The sequence below is a fragment of the Carassius gibelio genome, chromosome B21, assembly GCF_023724105.1.
Source record: "Carassius gibelio isolate Cgi1373 ecotype wild population from Czech Republic chromosome B21, carGib1.2-hapl.c, whole genome shotgun sequence".
NCBI lineage: Eukaryota > Metazoa > Chordata > Actinopteri > Cypriniformes > Cyprinidae > Carassius > Carassius gibelio.
Window position 1 is genome coordinate 14,937,172 of NC_068416.1, and position 20,576 is coordinate 14,957,747.

Below are 20,576 nucleotides of genomic sequence, written 5' to 3' on the forward strand. Positions count from 1 at the left end.
TGAGGCAACAGGAGTGGGACTGATGGTTCAGTGAGGGTTTGTGCACAAAGGAATTTTTTTTTTTTAATTACAATTTTAATTAAATAAATAATTAAATTAAAAATATGTGTATTTAAAGTGAATGGGGACTACCATTTTAACAAAGTTATTTGCAGTGAGGTCTTATTTCAGCACTATCCAGGGTTTTAAGGTAAGCTTTCAGCACAGGATTATGGCAGCCTCACCCTCTGAGTCCGATTACATTTCTTTCCCTTACAGTATCTCAAGACGTTTCAGCTGCTGTTTATAATGCAAGTTCTTTTTTTCTTTTTTTTTTTTTGATTGTTCGTTTTGAATTACACAACTGTTTCATGTTATTTTTCTCTCTGCCCACAAAAGCAGCGTGTATTCATTTCAGAGTCCATGTTAAGGTTAAAGATGCTCAAAACAATCCTATTTTTCTAGATGAATTCAGAAAAGATGACGAAAATGCAGTATAAACCAACTTATCAACATGATCTTTTGAAGTGTTCTATGCATAAGCAGTATAAACTGATGATGTGAACTATAAAACAGTTTGAAAAATGAAACAATACTATGCAAGTTACACACATTGAATGGCACACAAACATTTTCTGTTTAGTGAATTTGGCTGTATCTATTATTTTAGCTCTAATCTGCCTATAGGTTTTGAAACATTCTGTGTAGATTCATTAGCATTTATATGTAAATGCGAGCAATGCAAATTAATTAATAATTTTCAGAGCATTAACTGACTCCTGATATTATATACGCTACCAGTTGTATTATATAATTTATAGTATTACACTACACTGCTTAGATTTTTCATGTTTTTGAAAAAAGTCATGTGGTAATGCATCCTTGCTGGATAAAAGTATATTTAATTATTTGACCCCAAACCTCTTAGAAGTAACTCTCTTATTTAGACAGTTTGAGGGACATGGGCATTTCTAATGTTGCTGTTTTAGTCTAATTCTTAAACAATTTTTTAAGTCTTATTTATAGAGGGTGAGGCTGACGTAACCTTATAAGCTTTTCAGATTTTTTCAAGTGGCCTGTGTTGATTTTAACCTTAACCCCAATGCTGGACACTCCCAGATGTCTTATAAGACAGGCTTCCGCTCAGCTCTCTCACAGTTTTATTCTCAGCTAGATTATTTTTTTAAACACACTGAGGGGAAATGGACTGTGTATTGCTTTTCTCCATCTCGGCCGTGCTGCTATGTCTCTCTCAAGCTCTTCCTGCTATGGTAAGAGCTTGAGCATCCTTCACTCGTTCGCTCACACTCACTCACTCTGTATATCTGCTCTTTCCACAGGTGCTGCCCATTGATCAAGGTGAGTTTCTATTCAAAATGACTAAATTAGTATTGAAATCTACTAATTTGCTCACGAAGGACCTGTCGCTATTGTAATGTTTGGGTCCCCATCCAGTACCAGGATTAAGAACCAGTATAAAATACAGAAAAACATAGAAAATATGGTTTAATATTGCCGTTATTTGTTCAGATATCCAGTCTGAGAAGCATGATGATCTGGATATTTTCTCAAGAATTCTGGAGGCAAACAAAGGTAATAGTTATTTGCTACTTTACTACTCGACTATGACATTGTTAGGCAATTTTCTTATGCCTTTTACTTAATTTAGATGTGTCTATGTCTATTTTAATGTCTATTTTAATATATTAATCAGGATATTTGCTTGCAGTTGACTATTTAAGAGTAGTTTTAACGTTTCTCTAAGCAATTAAATAATTGTTTTGATGATTCAGAGATCAGTGACATGCTTCTGGAGGGAGATTTGGCTTTACCCAAAACAAGGAATGCCATGAAATGCTTGAATGACTACTGCAAATGGCCAAAATCCCCATCTGGACAGGTTGAAGTGCCATATACCATCGCAAGGGACTTCTGTGAGTGCAAAAAAGCCACTTTTACATATGTCTGCATCAGAGCCCAATAACATACATGATTTGTGTGTATGTGTTTTTGATAGATGATGATGAGAAGGCAGTGATTGAAAATGCAATGAAGAGCATCGCTGCAAAAACCTGCGTCCGTTTTGTGTCGCGAAGCAATCAAGCGGACTACATCAGCATTGAGAATATAGTAGGGTGAGCTTGACCACACCTGAATAATGAAAATACTCAATATAAACAAATATACCTGAATAACATTAAATACTATTAAATACTTAAATAACATTGATACTAAAGACATTTAGAATATTATACAGAATTCTATTTTACAGTTCATGAAGGAATTCTAAAAATATATATCACTGGTTTCACAAACGTATTAAGCAGCACTATTGTTTTCAACATTAATAATAATAATAATAATAATAATAATAATAAATGTTTCTTGAGCAGCAAATCAGCATATTAGAATGATTTTTCAATGATCATGTGACACTGAAGACTGGAGTGATGATGCTGCTGAATATTCAGCTTTTCCATCACAGCCAAAATTACATTTTAAAATATATTAAAATAGAAAATTTAAATTGTGATAATACATCACGACATTACTGATTTTATTGTATGTTTGATGAAATAAAAGCCTACATTTGAGTTTCCTCATCAGTATAGTGTAGATGATTTTGTGAATTTCAGTTCTTCGAACATATATCTTTCGTTACAGCTGCTCGTCTACTGTCGGGAGATCTGGAGGCAAACAGCAGTTGGCTCTGTCTGTGAGCGGCTGTGTTTCTCACGGGATCATTGAGCATGAGCTCCTCCATTCTCTGGGGTTCAACCACGAACACACCAGGAGCGACAGAGACCAGTACGTCCAGATCAACTGGCAGAATATTCCAGAAGGTCAGATGATGTCAAACATCTCAAATACTAGAGGCGTTTTAAAAAACAATATTTTTATTTTATCGTAATGAAAACCTCAATACCAGTGAACACTCGTTTGCCCTTGCACAGCAACTGCATACAACTTTCAGAAGAAGGACACAAATAATCTGAATACCCCTTATGACTACAGCTCCATCATGCATTATGGAAGGTAAAGCTTCACCCTTATCACTTTTAAATTCATGCTTCAGTACAGATATATAAAGTACATCCTCACGGCAATCCACTCTCATTCTCCATCTGCAGGACTGCCTTTGCCAAACAGTATGGCAAGGACACCATCACTCCAATTCCTAACCCTTCAGTGCAGATCGGACAGAGAACGGAAATGTCTAACATTGACATCCTGAGGATCAACAAGCTCTATGAGTGCGGTGAGCACATTACACACATATAGTCTTATTTATTTTAAATAGCATTCTGGAGAGTAATGATTTTTTGAAAGTACTGCAGTTCTGATCAAATCAAAGTCCTTTTTTTTTTTTTTTTTTAACCTACAGCTCATTAAAGTGAACACTGAAGATCGAACCCCAGTGAAATACAGACTGTGACAAAATAAAAGGATTACGGTACTGTGTTACCAAAGTAAATCTTTTCCGTCCTCTTTTGTCTGTAACTTAACCACATAAATGTTATGGATTGACTGCAATGCTGAATTGCAATAAACCTTGTTTACTGGTGAGTCCTGATGTTGTTTTTTTGTTAGTAACTTCTCGTGTTACTTAATGAGTAAAGGGAAAATACACTCAACTCACGAGCCGTCTGAATGCAGTTTTCCTGTTAGAGATGTATCTACACAATATGAATGCCTGTTTCTGCTCAGATAAATAAAGTCGCAATTATGAAGAAAAGACTTGCATTTGTGAAATGTAAAGTCACTTGCAATTGTGAGACATGTTATGAGAAATAAAGAAAAAATGACAGTTGTAGGATGTTAATTCGCAATTATGAGATATATAGTTGCTATAACAAAGTAACTGTGAGATTAAAATTCACAGTTAAGAGAAATAGTCATATTTTGAGATATAAAGTGTCATTTGTAATTGTCATAATACATTAAAATAATATATAACGTCACAATCATGAGAAATAAAGTTATTAAAATTCATGAGGTATCCACTGTGAGTTATATTGTCAGACAAAGTGTCCACTGTAAGATATAAAGCTGCAATCATGACAAATTCTAAAAACAAGTCATAATTTTGATAATTTTGCAGCTCTGAAAAAATTAAGTTGCAATACAAAGAAATAAAGTCCCGATTAAAAGACAAAGTAGCAACTGTGGGATTTAGTCAGAATTATAGGATATATGACAATTGTGAGATAGGAAGCGGTAATTATAGGAAACAATGTTGTGATTACAAGAAAACGTGGCAATTGTAGAGGATTCAAAGTCGCAATTATGAGAAATATTCATATTGTGAGATATGAAGTGTTGTTTGCTATATATAAATTTGTAAGAATTAAACTAAAAGTGAAATTACAACTGTGAGACGTAAAATCGTAGTCATGAGAAATGAAGACCCAATTGCCATGACCTCTTTTTTTACTTGAAGCAGAAACAGGCTTTCATCACATGATGTTATTTACCAGGAACACAAAAGATTACAGTTTGATGAACTCCAGCAGTAAGCATCAGTTCAGTTGGATTAGTAACATTAGTATCTACGTGTCATTCCTTTATTATGTTGACGTTAGGAAAGAAACAAAAGGCACACAGAATAAAACATTCATTGTTGGTCAGTGTATCCATAAACAAGTGATCCAGTCATGTACAGTGAACGTCCAGTAGATGGCACTAAGTGTCTGATCACCATGGCCTTTCTGCACATCAGGCTGCTTTCTGATTACCCAACACATGTTCTCACTCATGCTTGAGGGGTCCACGATTTGACCATTTCTCCCACCACCCCCTCTCATTTTAGGCACATGGAGTTCTTTTTTTATTGTCCCAGTAAAATCTGAGAATAATGTCATGTGCATTCCCAGTGGAGCACAGCATATCCTAAAGCTAGCGAAGTTGCAAAACTATATTCCAAAGAGGATTTTCTTAGGAGCTACAAACCCCATGAACATCCTGACACTCACAGCTTTGGCGTAGGCGGATCTTTCTGCCTAATGTCTCCATTTGGCGCTTTATTCTCTGATTCGTTTGGACTGGTTTTGGGGGTCTTGGGTTTCTGTTGATCCCTTCTCATGTTTCTTCTTTGACGTCTCCTTCTGGGCCTGTTTGTAGAAGCTGGGTTCGATTCTGGTACATCCAGCAATGGGTCCAGGTGAATCTTCCCACTCACTGCATCTGAAGACTCGTCGATGTATGCAAGATTTTCCCCAAAGTAATCTAAGGGCTGAGAGAGGATGGGATCTTTGGGCATGGTCTGGACGCATTCTGGGACGTGTTCTGTCTGGGTCACATCCGATTCGGACTCAGAGCTGCTTTCCGACTCATCCGATGAACCCGAGTAGGAGCTGGATTCGGATTCGTTCTCCTCTTTGCCATCCTCTCCGGTTCTAGCCTGACTGCCGTTCTGTCTGTTGCGCCTGTGACGCCGCTTTCGCCTGGTGCGCTTGAAAGGATCTTCAAATTTGGGGAAATCCACAGACATGTTCTGGATGTTCTGAGTGAAGTCTGAGGCATGTGCTCTCAACCCCTCCATCTGAGAGCAGAAAGTAGGCCAGGAGAAATGGAAAGGCTTTAGAGTTATGGAGAGATTTGTATGTCACCATGAACAGAATGACTGAGATCTGATACAGATTTTAGGTTAATAGGAGTTGTGGTGATGAATTACGGGTATGAAGAAAAATGGAAGGAAGGTTATCATGAAGATAGAAGGGGCGGGAATTGAGAGAGAAGTTAAAAATCCCATTTGAGCTGCAGTGTTGAGTTTGACCAGGGAGTATGACCAGGCACTGACCTTATTCATAAACTCCATAAGACTTTTGATTGTATAAAAATGGAATTAGACATCCTGGTTCAATCATTGGCTTACCTCAGCTCGAGTTTTTTTGATAAGAACCAGGATCCAGTTCCCAATCATGGAAAGAATGGACACAAAGTAGGCCAATCCAAACAAAATCCAGAACCACACCAAAGGCTTGTACCAATGATCATGACCTGCATCACCGCTATTACCTGATGGACAACAACAAACGCACAAACACATAAAGAGTAACTCAATCAAATTAAAGTTACAGTTACACCCAAAAAAATGAAAGTTCTGTCATCATTTCTTCACCCTCAAGTCGTTCCTAAATTCTGTCGAACCCACAAGATAATCAATGTTACATTTGTTTTTGTCCATATGATGAAAGTCAACGGGACCCAAAGTTTTCAAGCTCCAAGAAGGACATAAATGTAGCATTAAATGAATTCAGTTTAATCCTTTATTCACTGTGAAATGAAATGAAAACACTCATGCACAGAAAGAGGAAAATGGTGAGACAAACCTCAGAAGTTTGATCAAGAACCAAAGGTTTGACTCTGTATATTGGTTGTAGTCTGTGTATGTGTGTTGATCAATGTTTAGATTCGATTTGCAAGTGAATAAAAGCTTATTTTTATGTATTTATCGTACAAAATGATTATCTGGATGCAGGTATCTTGCAATATACCAGTCAAGTTGTATGGATTAAAGGGATAGTTTACCAAAAAATGAAAGTTTTGTCAGTTACTCACCTTCATGTCGTTTCAAAGCCTTAAGACCTTCATTCATCTTTGGAACACAAATTTAGATATTTTTGATGAAATCCGAGAGCTTTCTGTCTCTTTATAGACCGCAATGCAACTGACACGTTCAAGGCCCAACAGATAGTAAGGACATTGTTAAAATAGTCCGTGTGACATCAGTGCTTCCACCGTAATTTTATGAAGCTACAAGAATACTTTTTGTGTGCAAAGAAAACAAAAATAATGACTTTATTCAACAATATCATCTCTTCCGTGTCAATCAATTCTGCACATTCATGAGAGTACCATGACACAAGTGTTTGGTGCTGCTGACGCAGGAGTCGGTGTTCTGGCATAGAACACCTTTACAAGCAGAGGAATGCACACATGTTGTGAGCGTGTCAAAGACTGACAAGAAAAAGAAAAACAATTTAATAAAGTTGCTGTTTTTGTTTTCTTTGCACACAAAAAGTATTCTCGTTGCTTCATTAAATTAAGATTGAATCACTGATGTCACATGACTATTCTAAAGATGTCCTTACAACCTTTTTGGACCTTGAACGTGTCAATTACATTGCTGTCTACTCAGGGTCAGAAAGCTCTCAGATTTAATAAAAAATATCTTAATTTGTGTTCTGAAGATGAACGGTTTTACGGGTTTGCAACGACATGAGGGTCTGTAATTAATGACAGAATTTTAATTTTTGGGTGAACTTTAATTGAATGCCACTTTTGTGTGCGTTTTTGCATTTTTTTTTTTTTTTGACAAATGTTTTTGGGTCCATTTACTTTCATAATATGTACAACAGCTGAAATATTCTTCAGAATTTTTGTGTTGTGTTCAGCACAAGTCTGGAACAACATGAGGGTGAGTGGATGATGACAGATTTTTGGGCGAGCTTCACCTTTAAGTGTGTTTCTTAGCATTGCAAGTTGCTTTGTAGTTTCAGTTGTGGTATTTGAAGACCAAACCAAAATGTCCTGTTAAATAATAGAATGCAAGCAATGGTGGATTCAAACCATTGACTAAACATCAATCCATTAAATGCCCACAACAAGATGACTGCAGTGGTTTGTTTTTTAATGTTACGTTTCATGGAAGAATGAGCCCAGGTTAAATGAGGTCTTCGCTGAGGTTTAACGTCTTCTTGCGCAAGAGACAAGACAGATGCTTACAGGTTTAAATCTCAGTTTCAATCAATTTGATCTCGAAATAAAGTACGAGCTATTTATCAAACTGTTGCAAGTGATGAAACATTTCAAGCTTTCACCCAGTGGTACCTGCAACATAGTCTCCAAAGCCCACGGTTGTGAGGGTGATGACCACAAAGTAGGCGGATTCTAGCAGAGACCAGTTTTCAACCTTCTGGAAGACTAAAATTGGCACAAAGATGAACAGAACACAACCCAGCAGGATGGACAGCACAGCGGTGATGACACGCACGATGGTTGGGCTCACCTTCCACTTCTGAATGGAGAAGATAAAGAAAACTGAAGGAAAATGTCAAGAGAAGGTAGAAATTAAACTTTGTGACAAAGGTCTACAGCTACTTGATGTATAAGAGCCATGAAATAGTTTATAGAAAAACTACAATGATATTGATTAAAGATTGTCTTGTGAGGTTATGTTTGTCTTCATCATAACTCTTTACCCATAAAAGAGCTTCAACTTTAGCAGTGGCGTTGCTCAGTGACGTCCCCAGACGGTCTCCTACGGCACCCAACAGAAATCCAAACAGGGGTATACCCACCAGTGTATAACAGATACAGAAGAACTGACCCCACTGTGTCTTTGGAGAGATGTTTCCATAACCTAGACCACACACAAACACTTGCATTGATCTGATGGCAGATATTTTTAGACATCTCACAGTGCCCGTGATCCCCAGAATGCAGATGCCAGTACAGGCTCTGGCTTTAACATGCAGGTATGTTCAGCCAGTGATATGGGAGTCCCATACCGATCGTGGTTATAATGGTGCCGCAGAAGAAGAAAGCGCTGGCCAGGTCCCAACTGGTACTGAATGTGGCATTGCTGTTGGGGTCAACTCCAACACCGAGAGCATCTACCACCTTCTGTATAGAGACAATGGAGTATAGGGAAAAAAGATTAGATATTAAACGCAGGTTGACTTAACATGAAAACTGATACAAGTCAATGCTGCAAGGCAGTAAAATGAAAATTTTCTTAAAGGTGGAGCATGTAACATTGACAGCTTGTGGTTGAAATGGAGTATGGTGGTCAAAATTCAAAATACTGGAGAGGGTTGTTTCTCCTGACCCCTCCTTCACAGTCTCGATGCTCAAGCAGGTTGCCAGATTGAGGACACGCAATTGACCCTTCCCAAAGACTCACCCCTTTAGCTGCTGTTCGCATGCCTGATAAGCCATGGTGCTCTCACACTACACATCATGTTCTCACAGTGAAAAATACATTGTGGTCAAAGAGGACACTAACAACACACCAACAGACGAGGCAAAGCAGGTTACTTGTGCGATGAAACAGTCTTGGCTTTCAAATTTGGTAATATTTATGAAATGGAAAAAATAAATACAATTTTATGGTTCTTTAATGTGTTGTGACCAGTGTTCTGTTGTCTGTCAAATGGCAACCTGGGGTGTCAAAATACTATTGAGTACACTGGCAGTGGGCAGAATCACACAAACCAAAACAAAACCAGACATTCCGGCACAGAACACACATTTCAAAGTAGAATAGCTGGCTGTAGCATTGTTTTTTAGAGAAACTGTGTGAACTTACAATGTTTCCTAAATATCTGCAAAGTACTGTGTTATTTTTATGCTTAAGCGCAGTCAAAAACATTACATGAAGCACCTTTGTAGCTAATAGTTTATTCAAAGACTGATCAGAAACAATCAAATGAAAATAATCGATTAAAGAACTTTTGATTAATCAGTGGCTGGTTGCATGAAATACTTCGTACTAATCTAAAAATTTAAAGTTAGTCATCTAATTCTTATTTAATATAGGCCATAACATTTTTCAAGTCAGTTATATAAAACATAGATTAATAATTTGACTTCAGATGGGTCCCCGTTCAGTAGAAATCATGTTGCAGGGAGTCCCCATCGGTATAAATCACAGTCCTGGGGCACATAATTCTGACATAAAGGACACTTTAGCGTTTGTGATTAAATGGGTGGCTGTGTGCACACTGCTAACACACATCTGTTTAAACAACGTGTGAAAGTGAATTTTGTTTAATAGGTGCCCTAAGAGGTTAAGTTTATGCAGCTTTTCTGTAGACCATGCAAGGAGAATAATATTGACTAATATAAAGACAGAAATAATGTTGGCTATTTATTGTTGGACATTACATTTTGGTTTTAAATTGACAGTATGTTTGATACAATGTATTGATTTATACTGCAGTGAACAGATGTTTGTTCTTTTAGAACATAACATTTATAGGCTATATAAAAGCGTTTAGTGTGTACAATCTATATAACATCACATGCATTCATAATATCTGTACTGGTTTTACTAAGACTTTATGTTTTATTTTCAATGTATATATAAAAAAAAATCAGAATAATTGATTAATCAACTAATGGATTATAAATATAATCACAACTTGCATCAATACTTACGTCTATTAGCTCTGATAGATTCTCAGGGTTTACACATGTGAAGCTGTCCAAGAACCTCTGACGGGAGGCTTGCAGCCCGACATGATGGGCTTCCTCATTCGGAGCCTCCAGGGCATTGAACACCAGAGCCCCCATAATTAAGTACAGGAGCACCCCAATGAGGACGAATATAAGGGTGGAGCCATGCATGGCTGAACGTCTGCTGGAGCCTGTTCGTTTCTTGTCCTTTCCGCTGCTGGTGTTGGTCCTCTTGGGGACAAGACTGCAAAACCAGCCGAATCCATTAAAGAGAGTTGCAAGCACTTCATGGTGAAAGCTTAAGTGTGACCACAAAACAACTTTACACAAGATTTTTTTTTATCTACCCCATTAAAACTGCAGTATCAGTGTTGGTCTACTAAAATTTCGACCTAGGACAATGACCTTCAGCCACAAACCTGTCCTTTTCCTCCTCGCGTTTCCAGCTCCGTCTATGACAGTTGCTAGAGTCTTCGGATCCGTATCCACATGCAAACCCCTCGTCTTCGTGGTCTGATTGAGGGGACACTGAGGTGTTTTAGATAGAAATATTAATGAAAACCCATACAAAAAAAATTAAATAAAAAAATACTGTCAAATAGAAATAAAGAAAATAAGAACAAATAATCTAACAACAAGCAACAGCACAAATAAAAATAATAGAGCAAAGATACAAATAAAATAAACCGTGATCTTCAGTTTTTTTAGACAGGTCTAACAGTTTTTAAGTACACAGAAATTCAATAAAGTAATCAAATGTAATATGACACTGCATATGAGACAAATTAAAGAGTAATTCTTATTAAAGCTACTAAATGTATTCAATCAAAAGCAGTGAATGATCCTTGTGTTTTGTTAACATTAAAGAAGTGTTGTCATATGATGTCATATGATTGTCATATGAAGAAGGGGTCATGTGATGAGGGTTACAAGCTCTTGGTGCATAAAGGAAAAGTTGCAAAGACTAAAATCTCAAATCCAAAGAGATATTCTTTATCAAAGTTAAGACTCTGCCACGCCCCCCTAAAACGGCTCATTCAGACACGCCCCCACATGTCCATGTCACTATGTGAAAATATTTGCATAATGCTGCCCAAATGTTCAGCACAGAAAGAAGGCATGGTTTCAGTAACTGCAGTTAGATCGCAGAAACAATAATAACGACTTTATTCAACAATTCGTCTCCTCTGTGTCTTCCCACATCACCATAATACGAGCTGAACGCAGGCAGCGTACGCTCTTCTATGTCAGTCGCAACACAATTATATATTTTCTATGTGTATTTACACTTTGATCTGAAAGAAACAGAAGAGTGCGTGATGTGGGGAGAGACCGAGGAGATGAATTGTTGAATAAAGTCGTTATTTTTGTTTCTTTTTGTACCAATAGTATTCTTGTTGCTTCATAGCATTACAGTTAAATCACTGATGTCAGATCGACTTTTCTGATGATGTCTTTCATAATTTTCTGGACCTTGACAGTGTAATTTACTTGGGAGTCAATGGGACAGTCACAAGCCTCACGGTTTTCATCCAAAATATCTTAAATTGTGTTCTGAAGACGAACAAAGCTTTTTTGAGTTTGGAACATCATGGGAGTAAATGATAAATGACAAAATTTTCATTTTGGGGTGGAGTGTCCCTTTAAAGTTATAGACGCTTAAATGGGTTCTAAGGATCTGTCCTTTTTGGAAGTTTGACAGCTCACCCATTTCACCCACGGATTGCACTAAACACTCCTGAACACTTATGCTACACTGTTATACAAACTAGACAGGATAGAAAATGATAGAAAATATATAAAAAAACAATCACACGTATGATATACCACTATAATAATGGGTGTTCACATTACATTGTCCAACACCAGTTTATTTTTAATGAACAGAAAGTTCAAAAGATCATCATTAATTTAAAACAGAAATCCTTTCACATTATAAATGTATTATTTTTAATTTAATGGATCCTTGCTTCATTTATATATAAAAAACTGACCCCAACAGCAGTTTACATGTTGTTGTTGTTGTGGTTTTTAATATTTAATAAACCACGCATGAATTATAGAAGTCAATTTTAAGTCCCTTTGATGATTTAAAGGATTTGTCTACACACTGTCAAGACATTAAACAAATAAAGCCCTGGTACCCAGTGTGAAACTGCTCTGAATGCTTTCCTAACTCTAAACAAAGTGGACAGTGAAGAGTTATACTGACAGGAATCACACGGAGGGCCAGGTGGCTCCTGTCATGTCACAAAGGTTGCAACTTCACAGTCACAGTCAAACAAAACTCATCTGTCTTCTGTTATTTACTGAGTAACAACATCAGACATTTACCAGCTGTTAGACAAACAATAACCTAATAAACAGGACTTAGAGGTGAATTTGGGACGTGAGGACTCAGCGATTCACTCTCAGAACGACTCTGAATGTGATTCTTGTCAATACTGAAGATGAGTTCAACTATATGCGCTTCAAATAACAGAAAGTGTGAGTAAGAAGCACTTTAGAGTCAGCGAAGGCTGTGGCAGATGTGAATAAATGATGTGAAGGATGAATGAATAAGAATTACAGCTGAGCAGTTATTGATTATTACAAAGAGTTGAGGTTGACCAGGTTTTTATTGGGCATAGGGAACTGTGGGAAATACTGTTGTCATACTGTGTGTGTGTGTGTGTGTGTGTATAAATTGCAACGTATACTTTTTTAATTAAAGCAATAAAACATTCATGAAACTTTATAATTTTGTTTTTGTTTTATTAATTTTACTTATATATAATCACACCTATGTTCATAGAATTATCAAATAATGATTATAAATTAAAATAAAAAAAATATTGTTTTAGATGATAAATATGAATAGTTATTAGCAAATTGTGTGCATTAATAACATTAAAAAACCCTTTAAACAGTCTTCTCTGACCTGGGACTTATGAAAATATACATTTACTGTTCAGTTATTAAAATTTGGTGATATTGAGTTTGAAATTTTAATTTGGAGGACAGAATTTACAAAACAGATTGTCATTCATGATGGTTTAGAAAACGAACACAAAAAACCACAGCTAGAGAAAGCACATTTCATATATTCCTTGTGACAACATCACATTTCATCCGACTAAATTATTTATCAGTTCTTATATTTTTATTTTATTGTATCAAGAGATATTTGTCATGATATCCACTGTGAGATATACTGGGGACAGTATTTGTGTATTTACGAGTGTGTGACTAACTCCTCATGTGCCTGTGAATGTGTGTGTGTGTGTGCGTGTGTGAGATCTGAGACTCTTCAGATGCCAGGAAAATGAAATGTCTGTGGCAGTTATTGGGTTTAGAGTTTGATTCAGAGCTCTGGAGGATCTGCTGACTGCATAGTTGCAAGCTCACTATAAAAAGTGGTCTGGTGAACCAGCAAATACAAAGACATTCAGGCAATTAGATCTACTAATTAATCAAGCTAAAGACAATCTCCCCAAAATACACATCAGCACATGCAAGTTTAAGAAGATTTCACAGAATTAATGTCCAACTTCCAGTGCATTTCATAACAAGTTTATAACAAGCATGCACGCCTCCTTCTACTTGTAGGTAGAAGTATGCATTAATTTCATTTGACTCAGCACACTAAACTTATAACTGAAAATCACAACATAGAGCATCAGTAAATCCCCTGGTATGAAACTTCCAAACAGACCATCACAGGATGTAATAAACTTCAATGCAGGACCAACATTTGCTTCGATTAACACTAGAATGACAGAATGAATCAGGAACAGATTCTTACACACAAGCTCTCAAGCCCATCTCCCACCTCAGAGCAGACAGTCCGGCATATCCAGAGCACTGCAGCCACAAACTGCAGGATTCCGTCCAGAGGGTGTGTGTGTGTGAGAGAGAGATAGTCAGAGACTGTTGCTGAGTGCCCAAAAATGAAAAGGTACTCAATCAGATGGAGGCAGAGCTGAGAGAGTGAGTATGCGAGACTGGCAGCATGTTTGTGGGCTTTGTGAGTGTGTTTGTGGGTGTGTGTGTGTGAGGGTGGGATCAGCGGAGCAGGGAAGGGCTACAGTAAAGGATGGTGAAAGAGAGAGAGGTGGAAAAAAGAGAAAGGGTGGGGCTGATGCAGAGATTCTGAGCTTGATCTGATAATTGGTCTTTCCCTTCGGATCAATCTTTTCCCGGCCCAGTTTATTCCAGTTTAATGTAATGGTTTCGCCATAATAATAATTAAAACTATATGTGTGTGTGTGTTTGTATATATATATATATATATATATATATATATATATATATATATATATATATATATATATATATATATATATATATATATATATATATATATATACATATATATATATATATATATATATATATATATATATATATAAATATATATATATATATATATATATATATATATATATATATATATATACAGTACTGTGCAAAAGTCTTAGGCCACTAGTATTTTCAGCAACAACAAAAAAAAGGTTTTAAGTAATTTATTTCTATGTTTTGCTGTAGTGTGCCAGTAGGAAATATCAGTTTACATATCCAGACATTATTTTTGCCATTAATTGTAATAGTCCAGTGATAGTATTTTTGTTTGCACAAGGAGTCTGACAGCAACCAGTTCTCCACACTGAGATCTGATCTGGAACAACACGAAGAAACAGAACAAACTGAGACAGAATCAATCCAGAAGAACTGTGGCAATGTCTCCAAAACGCTTCAAGAAACCTGCCTGCAAAGCTATGTGAAAAACAATGCGCAAGTGCACCTAAAAGCTTAGTGAACTTTGCACAGTACTTTAGCTTTGCAGGTTTCTTGAAGCGTTTTGGAGACATTTCCACAGTTCTTCTGGATTTGGTCTGTCTCAGTGTGTTCTGTTTCTTCATGGTATTTCATGCCATGCATTTCAATATTCACAGCCAAGGCTTTATCACAGTGGCTAGATTAACAAATTATCAGACGTCACCCAAACTAAATATTGGAAACAGTTGTGCTGCTTAATATTTTATTTTGGAACCTGTGACACTTTTGTCAGGATTTTTTTGATGAATAAAAAGTTTATTTAAAATATACGTAAGTGTAAAAATTACACACTATAAAAAAAATATACACTATTGTTCAAAAGTTTGGGGTCAGTACATTTTTTTCTTTCTTTTTGAAAAATAAATTAATAGTTTTATTCAGCAAGGATGTGCTAAAAGATACAAAGTTATATTAAAGACTTTTATCGTTATAAAAGATTTCTATTTTATATAAAAGCTATTCTTTTTATCTTTTTATCCATTAAAAAATCCTGACAAAAGTATCACAGGCTCCAATAAAATATTAAGCAGCACAAGTGTTTCAATCATTGATTATGAATCAGCATGTTATAAATATTTAACAATATTACTGTTTTTTTCTGTATCTTTGATCAAATAAATGCTGCCTTGATGAGCAGAAGATACTTTAAAAACATTCAAAATCTTACTGATCCCAAATATTTGAGCGGCATTTTATATAAGTGCTGTCAAATGATTGATCGTGATTAATTGCAAACAATTTGCTAAATATATGTGTGTGTTCTATGTATATTTTATTATGTATATATAAATACACACACATACAGTGTATATTTAAAAATTATTAACGTATTTACATGGCTATATTTATATTCATTTAATTTATATTACAAATAAATATATTTAATATATAAACATCAATCACGACAACTCTCGGAAGATTTTAGCATGGTTATGGTTATGACAATGTTTATGTATTTGGTCTTGGAGATACAGATCTGCTGCACTGTATATATACTGCACTATATATATATATATATATATATATATATATATATATATATATATATATATATACACACACACACGTGTTTGTTTTTGTGAAAAGTGGGGACATCCCATAGGTGTAATGGTTTTTATACTGTAGACTGTATATTCTATGGCCCTACACCAACCATAACCCTAACCCTCACAGGAAACTGTGCATTTTTACTTTCTCAAAAAAAACTTATTCTGTATGATTTATAAGCGTTTTGAAAAATGGGGACATGGGTTATGTCCTCGTAAGTCACCCTGTCCTTGTACCTGTGTCATACCCATGTCATTATACAGAGTTGAGTCCTGATATGTCACAAAAACAAGAGCACACACACACACACACACAAATATAAATATATAGAATCTGTTTACACAAATAATTACACACCTTCATTTATTTTTGTTTACTAATTAATTTATTTTAATTTATACAACTTTCATTTCTATATATCTACGCGTGTATTATAGTATTAAATTAATATTTATTTGTTTTTTGTATCGATACAAAAAATTTGTTGTATGTATCGATATTCATGTTCTACTAATTTAATTCATTCTTATTTATACATTTCTAAATTTCTTTTTTAATTTACCCAGCTTTATGAATATTTTATTATAATATCATACTATTAATGAATTAACCCTCACTAATAAATGCTGTTTGAAAAACAAATCCAAAGAAATGTGCTGACAGGCAGGTGATAGGCAGGTCATAATCACAGCAGGCTTCTCTGGTCACTCCAGACATTATATTGTTTCATATATTTCATTACCTCCCCTTTATTGTCTCTCATAGTCTCTTCCTCTCTCGCTCTCACTGAGAGGAAAGTGCAATACTGCTGAAATATACAAAACCATCTTTTCAGTCTCCCTTCCCTTGTATTTCCTCTCCTTCCACCTCACGCTTCCCATATGCTTGTTTCAGTATCAGAGCGATTCACGCTAATGTGCACAACTTATTGGGAAGTGCAGCTGTGACATTGCATGGCTCTCTGTGCTGTAGAAAGATTATCATTCTTGTCAAAAACAATTAAGGTTTTGTCTCTGAGATAAAAACGAGAGCTCGAAGCCAAAGGGGAAAACACCAGTGTGGAGTAACATTAATATACTACAGCCATCACCAACAAGGCCATTACATAACCAGACAGGGAATCCATCAGTACGTCTGTATTATTCATGACGATGTTTTCACAAGGCTATGAATGTGTCTGCTGCAGAAAGAAAGCAACACCATAGCTAGTGCTAGAGATCTCTGCATTCCTGTTCCTGGCTCAGGCCCAAAAACACTCTCACCCTCACACCTTAAAGCTTGACTTACGGGGGACATCAGCAGCTAGCGAGTGTGTTAACAAGTATGGGAGAGATTATCCTCCTGTGGGCAATGAGATAGCGTAAAGAGCGAAGTGTAACATTAGCACTCATTTGGAACTCATTCAACAGACAGAGACGTAATTAAATGACTGCATATGCAAGTTAACTGTCTGTTTGTTGACAGAGATGTTTTCACTCAGGCGATCGAGTGACAGTTTGCATGTTGATCTGAGCTATTTTATTGTATCTGCAGTAGGTGCAGGAGGATTTTATCAAATGCAGATGAAAACGGTGGTTGAACCTTTGATGCTGATGTTCACTAAAGTTGACAGATGTTTCAAAGCCATTTAAATTATTCAGGGTATGATGATGCATCCGAAACACCAGGCAGGATTACCTTTGCTCTTTACTCAAATCTCTATATAAAAGTCTATGACTATTTCTGTTTTCATGAAGGCTTAAATTGAAAACGGCTGTTGAAATTGAAGGTGCACCAAGTTCCTATTGCAGTGGACAGATGTTTAGTGTCATTTAAAGCTAGTTAGTTTATTTATTAGTTTTTTTATTAAGCATTAAAGGTACAAATCCACTGTCATAATTTTGTCAACATCTTTAGACATGGCCTTTTGCCTAAGGTTACAGTAATAATATAAACAAACAAAACAAATCCATAAGTAATAGCTCATATAAATTTACTTTGGCCTACATCTGAGCTGTGATGTTTTAGCAACATAACAATACTATTTGAAGTTTAATGAATATTTTAATTATTTGGGTATTTTCTGTTTTCTTTTATTCGTTCTTATGTTTTTGTCTTTTTATTATTATTATTATTATTATTATTATTATTATTATTATTATTATTATTATTTTCAGTTAAATCTATAGTTTTTATTTATTTATTTTCAGTTAAGAATTTTTTTTATTTTATTTTTATTTTACAAAATTAAAAAAAAAACTTTATTTACAAATTGTTTGACATCCTGAACTGACAATCAACAAGCAGCTCCTTTAACCAACCATTAAAAAAAGAAAGAAGAGAATTTCCTACTGAGAAATACAGTAGGGGGGGGGGTATATATATATAAATGAATAATTAAAAAATTAAGAATAATTATATATATATATATATATATATATATATATATATATATATATATATATATATATATATATATATATTATTATTATTATTATGCTTCCCCCTGTGATCGAATAATACCTGCATCCCAGTATTAAGCAGTGTAGTCATCTCTTTGTCAGCACAAAGTTTGCAATTAACTGATGTAGTGCTGCTGTTTACACTGGGCTAGGTGCCATCTGTGCTGAAGATGAAATACACTTGGCTTTTACTCATTTTAACAAGCCTTGGACTCTTGCTTCAGCAAAGACCATAAAGGTCTCTCTGTCTCAGAGGAGAATGATTTTTTCCAAACACACATGAATAGTGGAAACGCCAGCAAACGTGCACCACTAGACCAATCGCTCTGCTGCTGTGCCATATTACTTCTGTTTCTCAAACAACATACCTAGATATAGACCTCATATGCCACCTGATACATCTACACCGGGACTTTAATTCATTTTGCACTCTGTAAATAGACTTTTATACCCACTTTGATCCCTCAGTGTAATTTGTGTGAGAGGTTCTGGATAACTTCAAATTGTTGGCTAGGCTCCACAAGCAGTGGAGGACTTTTATTGCTCAAAGGCAAGCCGGGGTAAATCAGACCCGCTTCCTGAGCAGATGCATATGGGAGATTTATGGCGACAACATATGCTGGGGATAAATATCAGGAAGGGAGGGGTGTTTGTTTGTTGTAAGTGTGATGGAGACAATAAGGTTATGTGGAAAAAGTTAAAAGGACTGTAAATAAATGAACAACTGAATGAATAAATATTTGTATATTATTTAGTATATGTGGGAGTGTCTAATTGTTTTTGACAATGCCTCATTTCTATTATGTTAGTCCCTTTTCATTAGTTACATATGGTGCCCGGGAGGTGACATGGTCGGTTCACTTAGTTGTGTCGTGGCTACTACATAATAGCTCGTGGATGTGATAATATGTCATGGCCACAAGATATTAATTTGTGGGAATGTCATATTAACTCGTGGGAACATAAGATTTTGTCATGGCCACGAGATAATTTTGTCGAGGTAACGACATGCTTACGTCGTGGCCTCTAGATGCTGTGTTGAGGGAATGATATCCATTTCGTGACCCGAAATTAGCAACCCGGGATTATCAGAGATGGAATGATTAATATCTTATTTTGAATTAAGAAATTATTATATTATTTATTGTAGAAATTATTACATTATTAAATTATTATATTAACCATAGGCCTTGGCTACCGGACTGTATTATGTGCAATAGTCAGCATTCAAATTAAGTTTATCATGAATAAATGTTACATAAAGTGCATAATATAAAATAGGCCTACAAGAAAACATTTTTATCCATACTACAGTCTTGTAAGTACATTAATTGATCATTTTTTTTCCCCTTAATATTTGTATATTGTTATTATTATTAGCCTATTATTATTATCCCCTTCATTTTGATCTATTTATTTAACATTCTGAATACTTTTGTAAATAATAGCCCTACTGTAAATGCTTGACATGCCAGAAAAGCTTTGATTAAGCTGTCTGGATTTCTTGCTGGAATGCAGTTTAATTTTAACATTTATTTCATTTTATTTTGGCGAACTAATAGACCATAATTATAAATACTATAGTGTTTTGTTGATGAATTAATCATTCACATAGTTTAATTTGTAAATGAAAACACAACATGCTCATTTATCATCACACATGGGCATAAATATAATCACAAAGTCAAAACTTTATTGGCATAATTGTCAGGCGTTTATAAAAAAATATATGGTAGGCTAGCAAATACTAATTATGCATTACGTTAACTATGTAAAGCAATACACAAATTGAAAGGGGAAATAAGCATTTATAACAATAAATATAAAAATATAGCTCTAATAAGTTAATGTAATAATAATAATACTAATATACAAATATTAAATTAAATGTTTAATGTTAATAGCAAAACAAATTATCCATCTCTGACAATCCTGGGTTGCTATGGTCATGTGGGTTTGTTCATGCATTAAAAATAAAAAATGTGTAATTCCCTTAACATAGGAAGTTATGGCCACAAGAAATGAATGTCATTCCCTCAACATAGCATCTTGAGGCCATGACATAATATCAATTTCCCATGAGTTAATATGACATTCCCACAAATTAAT

The 20,576-nt window shown here is 35.3% G+C and overlaps 2 protein-coding genes across 2 annotated transcripts; one reads left to right on the forward strand and one right to left on the reverse strand.

Moving 5' to 3' along the window:
* The first annotated feature begins 1,181 nt into the window (after positions 1–1,181).
* On the forward strand, positions 1,182–3,546 carry LOC127985583 (hatching enzyme 1.2). Its single transcript, XM_052587625.1, has 9 exons — positions 1,182–1,250; positions 1,320–1,338; positions 1,510–1,572; positions 1,773–1,913; positions 1,997–2,114; positions 2,644–2,822; positions 2,934–3,015; positions 3,111–3,238; positions 3,365–3,546. Exons 1-9 carry the CDS (start codon positions 1,182–1,184, stop codon positions 3,370–3,372), a joined length of 807 nt encoding a protein of 268 aa, XP_052443585.1. The 3' UTR covers positions 3,373–3,546.
* Positions 3,547–4,503: 957 nt separating this feature from the next.
* On the reverse strand, positions 4,504–10,683 carry LOC127985792 (potassium channel subfamily K member 4-like). Its single transcript, XM_052587956.1, has 7 exons — positions 10,581–10,683; positions 10,144–10,405; positions 8,493–8,607; positions 8,184–8,344; positions 7,813–7,999; positions 5,855–5,997; positions 4,504–5,521 (listed from the first exon to the last, which is right to left on the reverse strand). The coding sequence occupies exons 2-7, from the start codon at positions 10,330–10,332 to the stop codon at positions 4,949–4,951; spliced, it is 1,368 nt and encodes a 455-aa protein (XP_052443916.1). The 5' UTR covers positions 10,333–10,405; positions 10,581–10,683; the 3' UTR covers positions 4,504–4,948.
* Between the last annotated feature and the right edge of the window lie 9,893 nt (positions 10,684–20,576).

Excerpts from the sequence above, each read along its gene's own strand:
- LOC127985792 (XM_052587956.1), bottom strand. The coding sequence starts at position 10,332 with ATGCATGGCTCCACCCTTATATTCGTCCTCATTGGGGTGCTCCTGTAC. Across the intron at positions 8,608-10,143 it reads ATCTATCAGAGCTAATAGAC|AAGGTGGTAGATGCTCTCGG; the intron begins GTAAGTATTGAT and ends GTCTCTATACAG. Across the intron at positions 5,522-5,854 it reads TCAAAAAAACTCGAGCTGAG|ATGGAGGGGTTGAGAGCACA; the intron begins GTAAGCCAATGA and ends TTCTGCTCTCAG.
- LOC127985583 (XM_052587625.1), top strand. The coding sequence starts at position 1,182 with ATGGACTGTGTATTGCTTTTCTCCATCTCGGCCGTGCTGCTATGTCTC. Across the intron at positions 2,823-2,933 it reads CTGGCAGAATATTCCAGAAG|CAACTGCATACAACTTTCAG; the intron begins GTCAGATGATGT and ends GCCCTTGCACAG. Across the intron at positions 3,016-3,110 it reads TCCATCATGCATTATGGAAG|GACTGCCTTTGCCAAACAGT; the intron begins GTAAAGCTTCAC and ends CTCCATCTGCAG.